This window comes from Macaca mulatta, chromosome 11, assembly GCF_049350105.2.
Source record: "Macaca mulatta isolate MMU2019108-1 chromosome 11, T2T-MMU8v2.0, whole genome shotgun sequence".
NCBI lineage: Eukaryota > Metazoa > Chordata > Mammalia > Primates > Cercopithecidae > Macaca > Macaca mulatta.
Genome location: NC_133416.1, coordinates 116,685,224 through 116,704,026, shown reverse-complemented (window position 1 = coordinate 116,704,026; position 18,803 = coordinate 116,685,224). Strand labels below are relative to the sequence as shown.

The 18,803-nt window shown below is 51.4% G+C and overlaps 1 protein-coding gene and 1 long non-coding RNA gene across 15 annotated transcripts in view; one reads left to right on the top strand and one right to left on the bottom strand.

Annotated features, from left to right (window-relative positions):
• Positions 1-18,803, bottom strand: part of UBE3B (ubiquitin protein ligase E3B) — a 68,108-nt gene that overhangs the window by 2,559 nt on the left and 46,746 nt on the right. For 6 of the 14 annotated variants that reach the window (XM_077954905.1, XM_077954906.1, XM_015152726.3 and 3 more), the window contains 7 exons: positions 18,090-18,227; positions 17,705-17,770; positions 15,845-15,903; positions 12,226-12,408; positions 11,644-11,755; positions 8,775-8,867; positions 5,597-7,724 (listed from right to left, as the gene is read on the bottom strand). In XM_077954905.1, coding sequence (XP_077811031.1) covers positions 7,533-7,724; positions 8,775-8,867; positions 11,644-11,755; positions 12,226-12,408; positions 15,845-15,903; positions 17,705-17,770; positions 18,090-18,227 — 843 coding nt within the window. In that variant the 3' untranslated portion in view covers positions 5,597-7,532. Of the gene's footprint in view, positions 1-5,596; positions 7,725-8,774; positions 8,868-11,643; positions 11,756-12,225; positions 12,409-13,418; positions 13,678-15,503; positions 15,904-17,704; positions 17,771-18,089; positions 18,228-18,803 lie in introns of those variants that run through there. The other 8 variants (XR_013401345.1, XR_013401346.1, XR_013401347.1 and 5 more) reach the window with 3 other exon arrangements.
• LOC144333035 (uncharacterized) lies at positions 572-4,520 on the top strand. The gene is made up of 2 exons (XR_013401349.1): positions 572-2,294; positions 3,470-4,520. It is a non-coding gene; the product is annotated as an uncharacterized LOC144333035 (long non-coding RNA).

The window sequence follows — 18,803 nt, the reverse complement described above, 5'->3', positions numbered from 1 at the left end:
ATAAGCCAGGAAATGGTAAACATGTTTAGCTTCCCAGGCCCATACCCACGGACTGCTGAAAGCACATGAAGACACAGTGCAGGAATCAATTAGTAATGTCTGCGAGGAGGAGGGAGCGATGACACGGGGACCAAATATTTCCCGTCCTTGAATAAGCATTTCTCCTTTTCACCCCCTCACCCTATGAGATCATTTAGGATCTGTGAGCGTGTGGTGGCCCATGGCATGAAGAATCACCTCCTGCCACACTCGCTCTGGAAGCAGCCGTAGTGGGTGGAATGGTGTCCCCCCTGAACAATCTGTCCAAGTCCTCACCCGCAGAACCTGTGCATGGGACCTTATTTGGAAATAGGTGTTTGTAGTGTAACTAAGGTAAGGATCACAGGATGAGATCATCCTGGGTCAGGGTGCACCCTCATTCAAGGACAAGTCCTTCTAAGAGAAGGAGAAAACAGGAAGCCCTAGAGGGAAGGCCGTATGGGGCGGAGGCAGAGATGGGAGTGATACAGCCATAGCCAAGCACGAGGGGGCCACCAGAAGCCAGGAGAGGCGGGGCAGGCTTCTCCCCAGAGCCTCCAGAGGGAATGCTGCCTGTGGACACCATGATTTCAGACTTCTGGCCCCAGAACGGTGGGATGAGAATACATTTCTGCTATTTTAAGCCACCCGGCTTGTGATGTGTTGCAGCAGCCACGGGAAACTAATATAGGAGCCAACGGAATTGTTTTAGAACAGCAATGAGAGTTACCTTCTGACCCGATACTCCACCCCGCCTGGCCCCAGGGCTAAGGAAGAAAGGGGAGACTGCATTTATTGGGCACCTATAATTTGCCAGGTGCTTAACAGATGTGACCTCGTTTAATCCTCGTGGCAGGTAGGAACTATTATCCACTACTTTACAGCTGGGGAAAATGAATCTCCAAGAAGTGAAATGCTGCCTACCCTTAAGTCACTGAGGGTGGGCGTGGTGATCAGAGCTCAAGTCCAGGTCCAAGGTCAAGGCCTGTGCCCTTGACCACTAGTCCACATTGCCCTTGTCACTGGCCAGGGTCACTGCTTGGCCTTCTGTGGCCTCTTTGTCTGGGAACTGCTGTGTCCACAGCCCCTCCTACCCACGGGATCCTGGCCTGTGTCATCAGAGCTGACCAGATCCTAAATGATCTCATAGGGCAAGGGGGGGAAAAGGAGAAATGCTTATTCAAGGACGGGAAATATTTGGTCCCCGTGTCATCGCTCCCTCCTCCTCGCAGACATTACTAATTGATTCCTGCACTGTGTCTTCATGTGCTTTCAGCAGTCCGTGGGTATGGGCCTGGGAAGCTAAACATGTTTGCCATTTCCTGGCTTATGTCTTGTCTCAAAAGTGTAGTAGAAATAATAATAGTCATAATTAACATTTACTCAGGTGCCAGCCACTTTTCTTGGATTATGTCACCAAATCCTCTCAATAGCTCTGAGATCACACTAGGGGACCCTAGCTGAAGGCCACTCAGCCGCAGGCAGGTGGGCCAGGCTGGAACATGGTCTGAGGGATCCAGCAGTGGTGGTTTGGCTAGAGGCCCCAGGAGCGCAAGGCTGCATAGCTGCAAGGATGGTGGCCTCAGAGGCAGTCCATGGGGACGCTAGAGTCAGAGACATGCAGAGAAGGGCTCATGTGGCCCAAGAGGAGGAGAGGACCACCTCAGCTCCTGCCCACCACACTTCTCGCGTGGGTCTCAGAGCTGCTCTCACACCTCCTCACCACCTGCTCTGGCTCTGAGCTGGCCTGCCAGCTTCTGCTCTTTGCAACAGCACCAGTTCTGGCTACAACACACAAGTTCTGGCTACAATGTTCTTGTCAAATAACTCGTTCCTCCCCAGCATAAGGCAGGCTAGTTGAGGATTCTGTGTGAAGAGCAGTCCTGGAAGGGCCAGAATGACTTCACAGTAGCTTCCCTTTCACAAGCCCATGGCCTGAAGGCCAAGGACACTGGGTTTCCCGAACACTGAGGTTTTTAAACAACCGTGTGCCATTCAGACAAGTGTCTTCCTTTGCTCAATGGCCACTGCCATGGCCCCATAAAAGCCAGATTTAGAGGCATTTGGAGAAGGCAGCCTGACTGGTAACCCTGCACACAGCGGCCCGGTGCAGTGAGTGGCTCATACCTGTAATCCCAGAACTTTGGGAGACCAAGGCAGGTGGATTGCTTGAGTCCAGGAGTTTGAGACCGGCCTGGACAATATGGCAAAACCCTGTCTCTACAAAAAATACAAAATAAACTAGCTGGTTGTGGTGATGCACACCTGTGGTCCCAGTTACCTGGAAGGCTGAGGTAGGAGGATTGCTTGAGCCTTGGAGGCAGAGGTTGTAGTGAGCCGAGATTGCGCCACTGCACTCCAGCCCGGGCAACACAGCAACCTGCCTCAAAAACCAAAAAATCCCCCACCCAAACCCTGCACATACATCTAGGCAGACTAAGGGCCCGGCACAGCCAAGGAGCAGAAGCCTTTGGCAGCAGAGTGAACGCTTTCAGCTTCTTCTGCAGACTTCTCTGAGGTCAAGAAGGCAGGGAACATCTTCAGAGAGGTTCCTCTGTCATTGCCGGTGGGCTCCAGCAGGCTGGCTCTCTCGGTGGAAGGTCTATAATCTGACACCGACCCCATCCCAGTATGCCCAAGCCTTTGAGTCTCCCTACAGCTCAGAAAACACTTGGACTGTCGCGGTAAGAAAAGCATGACGGAACTGCAACTGCTGGTCCCCCCGGGTGGAGGAGCTGCAGCCCCCCGGTACCTAATGGAAGCTCAGGAATAGCTGGGGCGTGGGCGCACAGGGAGCCTGCACACCAGGGGCTGAGTGAAGCCCAACGGAGGTTCCTCGGGATGTCCTGTTAACATCAGCCAAAGCGTCCTGCAAGGAGTTTCAAAAACAAACTCCAGAAGGGATGTCAATTCGATCCCTGGAACAAAATAATGACAGTTATCACAGCCATGAGTCGTCGACGACTCATAGATGGCACAGACTGGGGCTTTTCAGCCCATTTGTCTGTGGTTCACGGCAAGACTGCATGGTGGGTGCTGCTATCCCCGTTTCATGGAAGAGGAAACTGCAGCTCTGAGGGGCCAGGAAACTTTCCACTGGTCTTCCAGCAAGTGGGCGGCAGAGCTGGGGTTTGCACCCAGTGGCAGGATGCTCTGAGACTCTTGCTCTCCCTAATGCCCTCGAAAGATCTGCACTCAGCTGGGGCTCTGGAGCACATGCTCTCAACAAGCATAGCTGTTCGGATGACCGCCGTGAAGCAAAGGATGCCATTCTGACCCCACGCTCCAGAGGCTGCTGAGAACTATGAATGCCACCTAGGCTGCTGTGCAGTTTTTTTTTTTTTTTTTTTTTTTTTTTTTTTTTTTTGAGACAGAGTCTCCTTCTCTCACCCAGGCTGGAGTGCAGTGGTGTGATCTCGGCTCACTGCAGCCTTTGCCTCCTGGGTTCAAGCAATTCTCCTGCCTCAGCCTCCTGAGTAGCTGGGACTACAAGTGTGCGCCACCACACCCAGGTAATTTTTGTATTTTTAGTAGAGACAGGGTTTCACCATATTGGCCAGGATGGTCTGGAACTCCTGAACTCAGGGAATCTGCCTGCCTCGGCCTCCCACAGTGTTTGGATTACAGGCGTGAGCCACCGTGCCTGGCCATGCAGCTTCTTCTGAATCACAGTCCAGGTGATTGTGTGTGCAGTGTGGGGGCACAGTGAGGTGCCCGGGGGCCGCATGGGCCTGGAAACGCCTGGGCTGGATCCTTCTGGCTGAAAGGCGCTTTGCTTCTGTTCTGTGCCACTTGGACGATTCCTCAGAGGTGGCAGTGTGGACAAGGGAATGGGACTTTCCTCTGATCCTAAGTGCAACAGAGAACTGCTCTCCATCCAGCATCTCCTCCCGCTGCTGGGATCATCCGCAGCAGCAGGAGCCACTCTAGAAGCTTAAGCCAAGCCTGATCTCCAGGGTCATGGGCAGCCCTGTTTTCTTAAAATGAAAGGTGAGGAAATGTAGGAAGAAGACTAATGGATGCATATTTGGTGCCAGGCACTGCGCTGGGTGCATTTTATATGTAACTGCATTTAATCCTCACGCGCCCTGGAGGGGACATCAAGATTCCTGTGTTCCAGATAAGGAACACACACGAGAGGCTGTCCTCCACGTGGGGCAGGAAGTGGAGGGTTGGGGTTTGCACACGTCTCTGAGATTCCACAGCCCACTCTCTGCTTCTTGGAAAACAGCACTGAAGGAACCACTTCCACAGTTCTCCGGCCACCCTGGTCAATTTGATAAGTTTCTAGGAGATAAGCCTGAGGCCTAAGCTTGGCGAGAACCCCGTTGTCCAGACCCTATGGCTTTCAGCAGTGCCGTGTCTGCTAAGCAGGCTCTGCTGCTGTTAGAACACAGGGGAGGCCAGCGCTTCTCAAACTCTGTTGCAGCTAATTATTCTTAGGCACTTGCAAGTTCTGTCAGCATATTACAATTATATTTCCATTTAAATAATTTTAAAAACCCACTTACTTTTCCTGGTTATAGACACGCCTTCTCTTTGTAGTGATAACTTACACGTCAAAGCCAGAACGTCACAGAATGAAGCTTTAGTTTTAGGTGGGTGTGCCTCACCCTGGAGGCTGGCACTGTGTGTTCTGGGGAGGCAGGCGGTTACAGTGCTTTTTCTTGTTGCATGAATGCTCCTTGTGAGGATGCCTGCGTGCATGAATTCCTCTTGTGTGTTGAGACATCTGACTTCCAGAGGCCACAAGCCTCTCAAGGGTTCTTTCCTGACTGGATCCTAACAAGCCAAGTTTGTGCTCTGATCCTCAGGGGCTTCCCAGGCCAGGGGAGCAGCGAGAAGCCACTGGGACATCAGAGCTGCCGAGGGTCAGGGCAGAAGCACCAAGGTGGGGCAAACACCTGGCAGGTCTGACCTGGGCTCCTGGTGCAGGGTTTTCTGCCGAGGAAACCTGGCTGGGGAATGCAGTGAGAAGGGCTGTGTGTCCTGTGAGGAGAGAGCAAGTGCAACCCTCACTAAGGGAACAATGCCCGGCACACCGAGAAACAGCTGTAAAATTTCACTCCAGACACTTATCTGGGTTTGTATAACATACATTTATCACTTTTGAAAGTTACTACTAGCTGGGTGTGGTGGCTCATGCCTGTAATCCTACCACTTTGGGAGGCTGAGGTGGGCGGATCACTTGATCCCATGAGTTCGAAACTGGCCTGGGTGACATGGCAAAACCCCATCTAAAAAAAAAAAAAAAGAGTATTACTGTGTAAAACATGGACTGCAAAGATATACACCCAACCCACAGTGAGAGCTGCCTCTGGGAAGTGGGTGGTGGGTGAGAGGGACAGGCCCACAGAGGGTGCTCATCTGAAACGTGTTACTTCTTGAAACACAATTGGAAGCAAACAGGACAGACTGTCAGCAACCCCGAACTCTGGCTGGGGAGGCAAGGACATGTGCTCTGCGCCCCTCCACATCTTAGCTCCATTGTGGGGGCCTACATGCTCCCTAAGCCCAGACAGCAAGCATGAACGGTCCAGGCACCTGGCGGAATGAAATACAGAACGTGGCCATCGTATGCTGAAGTACAAATTTAATAAAGCGTCTGATCACATCTCAATCCATAAGTTAGCTACAAAAACAAAAAATCCTACAACTTTTTAGAGCCATCAAGAGCCATCAAGGTGTCAGTGAACACCAGTTACAAAAGGAGATTCAGTGTTTCAGATAGTGCAATATTTCTAGCTGCTGAAAAGAATTAAATGAAATTACAAACTACCCCTCCTTGTCAAAAATCCACATGAAGTTGATATTGGTGCTTATAAATCACTCTCTCCCAGTCCTTCACTGGCTCCAACCTTCAGGTAATAAAAATCAGGATGGGATCCATCTTCCCTGTGCAGGCTGACAGTCTGGGGTCCCCGCATGTATGCACAAACCTGCCCAGCGTGTGTGCACACGTTCAGAAGAAATCCTCAAAGGAACGGAGTGTTTGAAGAAAATGGCAAGTCCACAGAGTCAGAGGTTACTAACACACCTTAAATAATATTAATACATTCCTGTCTTTAAATTCCTTGCCATGTTTCCATCAAAGTAGAGCACGCACAGTTTTTCAGAAGCCCAGGGGCTCTGACCTGGGTGGGACACCAGGATGCAGCGGAAACTCTCTGAAGGACTGTGGAGACGAGTGGCCCCTGCTTTGCTGCCACCGTGACAGCTCTTGTTGGAAAATGTTTTGCGGCTCTGAGGAGAGCAGAGGAGGGACTGGGCCTTCCTGGCTTCAAATCTGGCATCAATCTTGGTGGTGCAGGTGCAGGAGCATGAGGTGGGAGAGGGTGGGTGGCTGTCAACACGGACCACAAACAGGGCCTCTGCCTCAGTTCCCTGGAGCTACAGTAAAGTTCTTACAACAAAGGTAAATAATGAGGGCAGAGGAACACAATGGGTTGGAAGAGAAATGAAGTTAAAAAAAAAAACAAAAAACCCAGAGGGTGTGAGCCTTTGTCAGTGCAACGGGCTTCTGGGTTCCCTGTGCTGAGGAAGGATGGGCAGCAAGACCCAATTTTCTTGGGATTTTGCAGTCTCTGGAGTGAAGCCACCGCCCAGACGGGATGGGTACCTTAGGTTCGTGTTTGTTCCTCATTAGATAACCAGCGAGGCAAACAAGCAGGGTCAAAGGCAGCTGTCCTCCGCGGGACAAGCAGGCTATGCGTAACAGCCAGCACGTTCTGGATACCGGGCTGCTGCTAAGGGCCAATGCTTTTCTTCTCCCTAACCAGGATGCCAATGTGAATGCATAGGACGGGAACAGGTCCGGCAAGGCTCCCTGGCAGCTCAGCCCGCTGAGGACGCAGGAAGTGGGAGGGCCGTGCTGTGGAGTGCGTGGCTTCAAGGCAGGAAATAGCGCCTTGGACTCACGGTGCTCCATAGCGTCCCTAGCAGGCGCCTGCGCCTCCCTGGGCAGCAGATGGGCCTGGTTGTCTGGGAAGAGGTGCTGTGGACGGCATGGAGGCAGAAACTTTGTTGGGTGCATAGAGGCTTGGCGAGGCCTTACCTGAGTAAGAGATTTCAGAAACGGAAGGAGAGGATCTCACGCGCAGTAGGCTTTGTACACTTAGACCCATGCTGCGAAAACCACTCTAGACTCTTGGAATTCCTGGGACTTGTTCATACACAGCTCACTGAGAGGGCTAAGGAAAGACAGACTCCCAGAAAGATCAAACTAGCTAAAAGAAGCCCCTCTGCCATCACCAGGAAGAATGGACCCGTGTCGGTGGAAATCTGGAGGTTTATTTTCTGCAGCCCTGTGCCTTGGGCATCACCTGGATATGCTGTGTAGTGCTGTTGTGGGCGTCTAAAGTTCTTGAGGCCACAAGGGAGTCTCATGGCTATAGAGAGGGTCTAGGGGCCAACGTCACCTGGCATGTTGGTCACATTCCCAGGGGCCACACTGCCCCTGGGAACTGAAGGTCCTTGGCAGCCCAGGAGCCCTGGAGGCAGGGCCAGGGCGGAAGCTAGGAGAGTTCGAAGCCCGTGTTCATGCTGATGGCGTAGCGCAGCTTCTCGCGGAGGACGCTCTTCTTGCTGTAGTTGGGCAGCTTGAGCAGGTTGAAGCAGGTGGAGGAGGTGGGCAGGCGGCCGCCTGGCTCCCGCTTGCGGATAGTGAAGAAGCCCCGGAGGACGCTGCCCAGGGTGTCCCCGGTGTCCTGATGGCACACATCATGGCCTTAGATTGGGAAGGGCCTAGTTTGGGAGCCCAGGCAGATGCCAAAGCTGCGGAGCCCAGGGAGGGGGTCTGGCCAGTCCCTGGATGCTGGGCAGAGTGCAGGGCACTGCCCTGGCACCACTACCCGAGGTCAAGCCCCAGACTCAGGACGACTGGCTTACACAGAAGCAACCCCTGCTACCTGGGGCCTGCACAGGGAACTCCTGCATTAAGTAAGCTTTTGGAAATGGGGCCTTCCAGTTCACAGCTAATTATTGGTTACCCAATTGTCAAAGAGTAGAATGCTGTGAAAACTCTGTTAGGTGCCCAAACGTTTCTGAATGCACTTCCTCTCCTCACTGGTGCTGTGGCCGGTGGCAGACCATGACTTGGGCCAACTTTCCCTTAAGCAGGGAGGCCAAGGACTGTGTAGCTCCCTGTACAAGGTGGCATCAGGGGCTCAAACTGCATCATGAGAGGCAGCTTCACCCAGAGGCGGCCACTGGGTTTTTATAGGGAGTAGGACTCTCATTTGAGCACTCACAGTGGGCCAGGCTCGGGACACACAGAGCTTGGTAACCCTGAAGGCATTCCTTTTCCTTTGGCCAGTGAGGAAACGAAGCAGCGTGCCTAGACATGCACAGTCTGCTGGGGTAGGAGTGGCATTCAAGCTTGCGCCTGTCCGCCTCCTGAGCCCACTCACCTTCTCCCATGCTGCCTCAGATCAGGAGCCCTGGTGAGGCCAGACGCCACTAAAAAACCAGCATGTACCCACCCCCACTCCAGGTACTCTTCCCTGAGGAAGGAAAGAGAAAGGGGCTGCCGAGAGAGGGCCGAGTCCGTGGGTAGTCTCTCTGGGGCTGGCTGGTTCCCCTGCAGTGAGAACTGTGGGGCCCTCCTCACTTGGCTCTGAGGGGTCCAGCTGCCTGCCTTGCTGAGATGTGGACTAGGTAAGGGCCCCACACAGTGGGAACAGCAGACAACCACCAAGAGGGAAGTCAAGGAACATTGCCCAAGGCCAGCTCTTCCCCACCCACCCCGTGGCGGGTACCTGATCGTCTGACACCTCCACACAGCGGATGGAGAAGGGAGGCTTGAGGTAGGCGAATCCCAGGAGTGGGGGCCTGGAGCAGCTGGTCACAAACTGCAACACAAAGCAGGGTCAGCGGGGACGGGGCAGGTTCCTGCTCTTCCAGGACAGGCCCTTGCAGCTGTGCAGCACGCATTTGCTCTGTTACCGTGCTGTAACTGCTGTCTAGCCAGCCGTATGGGGTGGCGGGGTGGATCTGGCCCCAAAACTGGCACACGCCGTACATCTCTCTCAAGGGTGCTGCTCTCGGGGACTAAGACACATGAAACCCATACCCAACAGATGCGACTGGCCACTTGTGAGAGCACATGTGACTGCAGAGTAGGAAGAGCACAAATGCCCAGCCAGGGCACTGGTGAGGTGTCCCCAGGAGGCAGGTCTCCTGTGGGATTGTTAGAGGAACAGAGAAGCGGCTGACACCCTCCCACAGAGAGATTATGTGACGAGACGGTGAGGGTGAGGTGGAGGCTGGTGGCACCCGCTGCGCGTGGCGTGAACAGAAGAAGCCAGGGAGACCCCCACTCGCTGGCCTTGCACTTGGCATCCTGTTGGCCCCTTAGTCATGCAGAGGAGACTGCACAGGTGCAGTCACCTGAGCCCTAGGCCTGCTGAGTTTCAGAGTGTTCTATGTGCTGGGGCCCAGGGGACCCTTTGCAAGAGACTAATAACCTCGCAGCACACTGACAAAAATGAGGCCCCAGAGCCAGCGAGGCTGTAGAGCAGGCCGAGGTGCTGGCAGCCCAAGTGGGGCCTGTGGGCAGCCAGCTACACTTCCCTGCTACCCCCTGAGAACTCCCAGCATTCTGCAAGTGGCAGCCCCTGTGTTATTCCCCTAAATGTGCTAGTTCATGCTTGGAGAGAGGCATCTGACCAGCCTGGAAATCTGTAAGTGATACACTTGCACAGAAGTGTCCCAAGAAACCATTCACTTTAACTCAACCATAGCCAAGAATGTTCTCCCTTCTCTAGGGGATACAGGGGCTTGTCACTTACATCATCAAGCTGTCCTCCAAAACTCAGGGGCAAGTTGAGGGTTTGGGTCTTGTTATAAATGGTTGTGAGATTCCTGAGACCATTCAAAGACAGTTTATGTGTGTCAGGCATCAAAAGAAGTTTTAAAAAGAGTATTAACAAGATCTATTCCTATTCTAATATGTGTTATTTATAAAAAACCATAGCAGCATCAATGTAGGAAGCATTTTTGTGTTTCCACACTGTGCCGAGCACTCCCTGAATGCAACCTCATCCAATCACTCTACGGATGCTGTGTGTCGGGGCTGTGGTTAGTCCTGTTGTAAGAATGAGGGGACAGACACAGAAGTATCTGTACATCCCAATTTAGGCCGGCTCAGGTCTGTCCGCTACAAATTCAGGTGGGTCAAAGGAGGGAGGGAAGCTTTCCCGCTCCCGGGAGAGGGGAGGAACGGAGGACACAGGAAACCCCTGGATGATCTGCTTGCTTTACATTTAACAGAAGCGTGGTCGTGGTCACATCCACCCCTGGGCAAGGGTTACATTTATTCTGCTTGGCTCTGGAGCCTGTCTGCAGCTGCACAAACAGGCAGGCACATGGTAAGGAACTGTAGGTTTGGTGACAGGTTATCCGAAGACACACACACACCTGTTTTGTGGGGCGGCACCTGCACAGTGAGGAGACACTGGGTTCCTCTCTGTAGGAGGGGCCAGGGTGAGCCGTTTTATAGCTCGGCAGAAACTGCTTGGCCCATGAGGCCCTTCTGGGAAAACGGAACTGATTCTCCCAGAATCGACTTCTGGAATTCAGTCTGCCTGCCTGCCCCAAATCCCTGGGGACCTGTGGGGACGTGGGGCATCTGTGTTATCTGCTGGACTGAATGAGGGCCTCTTCAACAGGAATAAACTCTCCTTAGACTGACCACCCAGGAGAGAGGAAACCAGCTGTCATTTTAATTGCCAGTGACACTGTCCAGGTTGCCTCAACAGATAAGGCCACATGAGATTGTTCAAGCCCAAACCTCCAAAAGAAAACATTTCAAGGCACTAAATTTACCCCCAGAACATGGCAAGATGTTCACTGATATTCTGTCAAGGAGGAAGGCTGGTGGGGAAATGACAGGATCCTGTCTTTAGAGAAATATACACATATATAACACATACACAGAGAAGTGTGTATGCCATCCAGCATCCTAGAAAATACTTACATGCTGCCGATGTAACAAAAAACAATGCAGTGGCATTAGGGGAATATTTTGAACATTTACAACTTTTACAGACACCATAACAGGGGAACCAGTTAACATCAGCCACTTTATTTGCAAAAATACATCTTGATATCAGCCTAAGCAATTATGTGTGTTTCATTGGGACACTGTGGGTGTATATGTGTGTCTTACGCTATTGAGAAAATGGGTATAGAGAGATAGTCTCCGGTGAGTAGGAGTGTAGAGAGTTGACAATTCTATACTAGAGGAACAGCAATTGTTTAAAATTTTGCTTATCTGTATTTTCCTAAGGTAAGGTTCCAAGCAGAGGGTCATTTACTTCTATAATGAAAGGAAATAAACAAAAAAGATGTTATCAAGGCCAGCATAGGCAAAGGGGAGGACAGAGTGCTGAGCGCAACAGGTATGCCCACCTGTGCAGGGGGCCTGAGGCTCGGCCGTGCCCCTCAAGCCCCTCTCTGGTTACTGCTTGGCTTACCAGGAGGCCTGCCTGTGGGACAGGATGTGCTAACCATCTGAGGTCCTCCTGATAATTTCATTTTCTCCAATGTAAATTATTACATCAACTGGCCTGGCCTTCCAGGTTTATGAGAATACATGCATGCATGCACAGGCAATAAATAAAATACCTTCAGAAACATAGCTCTCTCATCCGGCGTGAAGTCAGAGGCCAGAATATCCCAGAGCCAGATGATGACTCTGTGACTTCCGTGGAAACCACCGTAGTAGACTGTGTGCTTCCTGAAACCAATACAGACCTGGGCTCAGCAACGTGCTAGGGTGGGCACTTACGGACAGGCAGGCAGGTCATGCAGACAGCTGGCACGGCCCACTCTGGCAGGCGTGGGGAACACTACTAACTTCTCTTAAAGCCAGAAGTTCATGCCTCAATAACTCCATCTCCCTGGGAAGCTAAAAGGGTGGGGAATTTGAGAGCTGGCCCTGCTGTTCCTAAGCAGAGGCCAGCCCCAGATCCTCTGACCCTGTCTCCAAGAGCTTCAGAGAGTCCCCAGTCCTCAGGCCTGCTTCCACTTAATCTCTAGGTAAACAAAGGGTCAAGCTTTTAATCCAAAACAGTTCAGCCAGTCCAGGGAGGAGGAGTAGATCTGGAGACAGGCTCCTGAAATAGCCTTCTAAAAGGAACACAGTGAGGGAGCAGCTGGCTTTCTGGGAGGCCTAGGAATTTCACCCTCCCCCCACCCGCCTCTTACTTTAAATCTTCCAGATCAATCTCAGCATTGTCGCCAGAGATGAGACGCTGCAGTTCAGGAGCTGAGAACATTCGGATCCACTCGGGTTTGATAATGGAACGGAATCCGCTAATGAGGGCGGCTGTCTGGTTTTTTATTTGAGTGTGCATTCGAAAATGTGCCATCAGATGGATGTAGCTAATTCTGTTGCCAACAAGGAAGAGAAAACAATGACAATTAACAGGACAGGGCAGGCTGTCACCAATGGGCTGAAAGATGAGTCTAGTCTTTTCTGAACCATTTTACAAAAAACACAAATAGTACCAGAGTGTTTCATCAGAACAATGACAATGGCGACAATGATGACAGCACTCATGAACTGCGCACCATGTGCCACTGTGAACGCATCAAGCCTTCGAGGGCACTGCATCATTCACTCTGCCCCAAAACCCACAGGTCACACCTCAAGTCCCCACTGTGTCGGGAATCACAAGGAGACATTCCCCAGGTAAGAAGAGGGCCCTTCTTAGAACAAAGGGTGCTTCTGGTACTTTCATTTAATCTCATTCTTCTGGACATAAATCAAGTAAGATACCATTCAGTCCTCTAATAAGTTTTAAAATAAAAAATTGTTTCATGTCAAAACTTTAATCAAAACCTTGCTAATCTGGACCAACAGTCTAATGCTACAGCAAGGCGAACCTGCAGATGCTTTAAACACACAGGGCCAGGAGTGGACTCAACTGGGAAGTCAGAGCAACTTACAATGGTTCCAAGCAGAGGGTCTCTGGGTCTGCTTTGGTGAACACAGTGCCCTCAACTACAACTGCATAGCGCACAGAATCCTCTGAACAGGTTACATACATTCCAACAGGCTTGCTAGCATTGTTAATTTCTTTTTCCTTTTTATTTATTTTTTGAGACGGAGTCTCATTCCGTCACCCAAGCTGAAGTGCAGTGGTGCCATCTCAGCTCACTGCAACCTCCGCCTCCCGGGTTCAAGCAATTCTCCTGCCTCAGCCTCCCAAGTAGCTGGGACTACAGGCACCCACCACCACACCTAGTTAATTTTTTGTATTTCTAGTAGAGATGGGATTCACCATGTTGGACCTGGTCTCGAACCAGACTGGTCTCGAACTCCTGACCTTAGGTGATCTGCCCGCCTCAGCTTCCCAAAGCGCTGGGATTACAGGCATGAGCCAACATGCCTGGCCTTTTCTTTTTTTTTGAGATGGAGTTTCATTCTTGTCGCTCAGGCTGGAGTGCAATGGCACGATCTCGGCTCACTGCAACCTCTGCCTCCTGGGTTCAAGTGATTTTCCTGCCTCAGTCTCCTGAGCTGACATTACAGTGACCGCCACCATGCTCAGCTGAGTTTTGTATTTTTAGTGGAGACAGAGTTTCACCACGTTGGCCAGGCTGGTCTCCAACTCCTGACCTCAGGTGTTCCACCTGCCTTGGACTCCCAAAGTGCTGGGATTACAGGTGTTAGCCACTGTATCCAGCCTTGCATCACTGATTTCTTAGCAAAGAACTTGAGCCCCGCCCAGGTACGACTCTCACCAATTCCAAATTAGTACAGTCCAAATAAATGTTTTACAATGCTAAAGCTTTAGTGATCTTGAAAATATTCCTATTAAAAAAAATTTTCCAGCAGCAAACCTGTACATTAATACATTCAAATATGATTTTCCTATCACTGCTCCTCCTTCCAGGTATTTTGTGAAGCAGTCGACGAGTACTGCTCCACTTTACTCAGAAAGGGGGAGGAGAAGAAAGGGGGTGAGAAGGAAGGAAGCAGAGAAGGAGGTAGGAGAGAAGAGAGGATGGGAAACATCCAACACTTATAAAGTGCAAGATCAAGTATCACCCCTAAAGAGGGAGAAACTGCCACTGCCAGGCCTTTTGAGTTAGTATGCAGAACTGAGTATCCTTGCCCTGCCCTGAGGCTTTATGCTATAAATCTGTGAAACAAGTTTCCACACAGGAGGTTTCCCGGCAGGACAGGACTCTTCCCTCCAGCACAGCCTGCCCCCACCTACCTCCTCTGGGAGCTCTACCGAGCAGCCAGTGTCTATGTGGGAAGAGTAAGTGACTGCCTACCGTCACCCTCAAGCTGCAACACCTGGCAACGCGTGGCCTCTCCAGGGGGTGGCAGGATCCGTGTGACACGTCACCCATCTGAGGATGGTAACCATCACTGCTGTCATTTAAGCCCTCCTCTGAGCCTGACACCCAGGAAGGTATTTTATATACATTGCCCTACGAGCACCCTCCCTAAAGGAATGGCTACGGGTTACACGGCAGGCAGGGGCAGGACTCACCCTTGCTCTCTCTGGCCCTGGCTGGGCTCTCTCTACCCTCCCAACCTGCACTTTGTTCCTTCGAAGTTTTCAAACTAATGCCCTGTGGTCAAGGAGCAAGGTCGGTGTATTTCAATCATTATGAAAACAGGGTCTGTTCTCCTGACGCTTCTGACAGTCTAAATACAAAACTCCCAAGCTTGCAGACTGACCGAACCACCTGATCTGAGAGGAACACGACGCTTGGGAACACTGGACTGTGACGTGCATCTGATTCAAATGACTCACCAGGTGGGACTGAGCCCTCACTTGTCACTGAAGAGACTGATGCTCCAATTAACAGTTCAAAAGCTCACCTGAGCCTGGCAGCGGGAGACTGATAAATTGACAAAGGGGCCAAAGTGTGCTTCTCATGCCAGGCTCTGCTGTTTAAATTAGGTGACAATAGCGCCGGGTGGAGACCGTGCACTGAGAGTTTTTGCTTCTAGGGACCAAAAGGGATGACATTTATGATGGATTCTGCAGAGCCCTTTATCTGTGACGATAGTTGCTGGGCCTCAGAGTCTCTCCAATTCTCATGTCTAAGGACCTCCGTCTGCGGCATTTGAATTCACCACTGTCTTCTCGAGAACACTGTTTTATACAACTGCCATGTGCTATCATCCAAAACGATCTGCCCCTCCTCGCCAAGGAGTCTTTCCACCTCTGTGCTCTCTGGGTTCCGGACAGCGTGCTGAATGGCTCAGAATCCATCTGTCTGCATCTAGGGCTGTTATTAAACTCCTAAGAACACTGTGGCCTGGGTGCCTCTGACCTTAGAAGTGCTACTGCAAAAAATAAATGGTCAATTCTTATTTTGCAAATCAATATATGTATTTTTTTGAGACAGAGTCTCACTCTGTCGCCCAGGCTGGAGTGCACTAGTGTGATCTTGGCTCACCGCAATCTCCACCTCCTGAGTTCAAGCAATTCTCCTGCCTCAACCTCCTGAGTTGCTGGGATTACAGGCACGCGCCACCACACCCAGATAATTTCTGTATTTTTAGTAAAGACAGGGTTTCAACCATGTTGATCAGGCTGGTCTCGAACTCTTGACCTCGTAATCTGCCCGCGTCAGCCTCCCAAAGTGCTGGGATTATAGGCGTGAGCCACTGCACCCAGCTGCAAACTGAATTTAATATAATTCTGGCCTATGAACTGTAACCGGTAAATTCCATTATGATATTTATGGCCTCTTTCTACTTCAATCTATCTTAATAAATTCTCAACATAAGCCCAGAGAGCCAGAATGAAATCTTTTCAAGTGGTGACCTTAAAAATCTAATTGCTATACTCACTTATTTTCATTTGTAACAGGAATGGTCTTCCCTCCAGGAATCAGTTCATGGCAAACAAGCTGGGGGAGAAGATGGGAGTAATTACTAGGGAGGACTCTAATGGGGAAATAAAGCTTCCCGGAGATGAGAGGGCCCGATGCAAACATCCATGATAATGATGGAATTAAGATGGCACATGCTTGGGAACCATTCTTTATCATAAAAAGTCAAGGCTGAAATATCAACAAGCAGACCCTGCATGATCGATATGAAAGGTTTTTTTTCTCACCCAATCCTTGTTCAAACATTTGTATTAAGACTTCGGGATGTCATGGAGGGGAATGTGTTGGCATTTCGGAGCAGAGCAGGATGGTTAAACAAACACTGGTACATCCATACCCTGGAATACTGTGCAGGTACTAAGCAATATGATGAAAATGTGCATTTACTAAAAAGGTGGAAAAAGGCCACTGATGTAACAACATGCACAGAACGGCATCATTTCTGGAACGGGAAAGACTCTGGAAAGAGTCTCAAAGGACACAGGTAACACACTACCACGGGCAGGCTGTGGGCACTGGCACTACAGGCAGCTTGCATTTTCATCTTTTGCTCATATTAGAGCTAAATTTTTTTGTTAGAAGTTTCATTATCTTTAACGTTGGGAGAGAAAATTATGTTAGGAGGAAGCCTCAACATCTGATTACCGATTTATTTTAAACTCTAAAATCAACTGCTTCTTTCAACTTCAGGAATACTTCCTGTGCATCACCTAAAAATCAAAGGACATATCATTTGAAGCCAATTTTAATAGCAATTCTGTGAAGATTCTAGAACCCTACAGATCCAGAAAGGAACAAGTGATCCCAGTCCCACTGCCGTCAGCATCTCGGGTGGCACCGTGGGCTTTAAAGCTGAAAGGGCCCTTAAGAATCAGCCAGCCTGAGGTTTCCTGATTCCAGGAACACCCCGCCCGTGAACTGTTCTGTAGAGAACGATCCTGTGAGACAGCACTCCTTCCTTCCTTCAAAGAAGAGTTCTGGGTCTGAGGAGTTAGCAAAGCTTGAGGTTAACTCAGCTCCACTTTGGTTTCCTCCTCACAGGCTACTCTGAGCCTTCACATGCCACATGTCAGCCTCCCCAGGGGCCTTTCAGGAGGACAGGCCCCGCAGGGCTCCCAGCAGTGCTTACGGACTGGGCCCATCCAGGACTTCCATCTGGCAAATGGATATGGAAAGCGTGGCTCAGGGAGACTGGGGGTTCTCTCTGAGGTGCCCAAGCACGAGTCTAAGAAGTCGGCTCTGCGTTAAGCTCATGGTGCCGTTTCTGCCGAGCGGCCCTTGGACATGCACTCCCAGAGCCTCATGCAGGCACCTCCACCAGGACACAATCAGAGGGGGTGGAGGCCGCTACAGAGAAAAGGCAGAAGGAAACGTGGGAGGAGACGTGCTGCGGCCCCGAGTCCAGGGTCTCTGCTCCCTGCTCTGCTCTGCATGCCGAGCCATGAACATGCACAGGCTTCTGCTTGAGGCACTTCTCGGGTGGCACCTTCCCCATCTCTAAGACATAATCCTCCATTTGTAACAGCTAATCCTCACCATGGTAACGAAAAGCCATGTTACAAATGGGGAATTACCCTAAAATGCGATATAAGAAAGCAGGGTCTCCTCGGGAAGCTTCAAAGGCCAGGTCAACTGGAAGGAAAGGAGGGGGCCCTCTCTCCCAGCAAGATGGGAGGAGGATGGGCGAGGGGTGGGGAGGACGAGGGACCAGACAGAGCCTCAGCTTGGGGCTCTTTCTGAGGAAAACACAAACAAAATGGCAGGTCTCAGGAACCCATGGGGGCAGTGGAAAAGGAACTCAGCCAGGGGGCGGACCTACCTGACCCATGACGTCCTCGTCATACGACAGTGTGAGGCCCAGGTCAGCGATGTCCCCGTCATAGCGCTAACGTGACAGAGAAGGGGAAAGTGTTGGGGCCGTGGAACACTATGTGCTTAGAGGTTTAACCCTCCCCTGAGGTGCTACTTTGGTGCTGTGAACACCCATGGCTGCTGAACAGCTTGACGCAAAGAAGGTCATTGGTGACTTTGAGGTGGGAGGTTGTGAGGATCAGCCCTGAGTGGGACTGCCCACAGGGGGACGTGGGGGGCCTGCAGCAGCTACAGTGACAGCAGAAAGAGACAGGCCATCTCCTTCTGGGACTTTACAAAGCTGTGAGTTCACACCAGTGCTTGGCTTAGCTCACCCACCATTCCACACTCACCTTGATGGAGGTGAGGTTTTTATAGAACTCGGAGTCCAGAGAAGGCAGTTCATCCACCGAGCTATAGAAGACGCTGTGGTGGTGCCCGAGCAGCTGGCTCAGGAAGAAGGATGCGAATGGCACGTCCACCACAATTCCCTGGGAGAGCAGAGAAGCAGAGCTGTCGGTCGGCCAGGATTCTGATGCAGTGTTTGGATCGGGGTGGCTCAGGGTGCAGACATGGCCCGAGGGTGCCATCGGCATTTCCAGGCCCCTCCTAAGTTTCCAATCTGGAGAGCAGTATCTCCCCATCCTCTATCAAATACAACTGAGTGCCTCCTGGGGACATTACAGCACGAGTGGTCAGGACACAGGGTTTGAAGCTACAGTGCTCAGAGATTAAATCCTAGCTGGGCTGCTGCCAGGCCAGGGCCCTCAGCTGTCTCACCTGTCTGTGGGGAGCAGCACCAGCCTCTCAGGTAAGAGGATGGAGCGGGCACAGTATCAGGCCCCCAAGCTCTCAGGGCAGCCATGGCATGGGCAGGGGCCCGAGGAGCACAGAGGAGAAGCTCTCCCCCAAAGGCAGGGTTAGGGAGCTTCCGGGAGGAAAAGCCAGCTAAGCGAGGCATAAAGTAGCCAGCCAGGCACTGGTACAAGGCCCCAGGAGTGCTCCAGGGATGGAGGGCACGTAAGCAATGGAAGCTACGTCCAAAGAGGACGTAAGGTCAGGTCAGG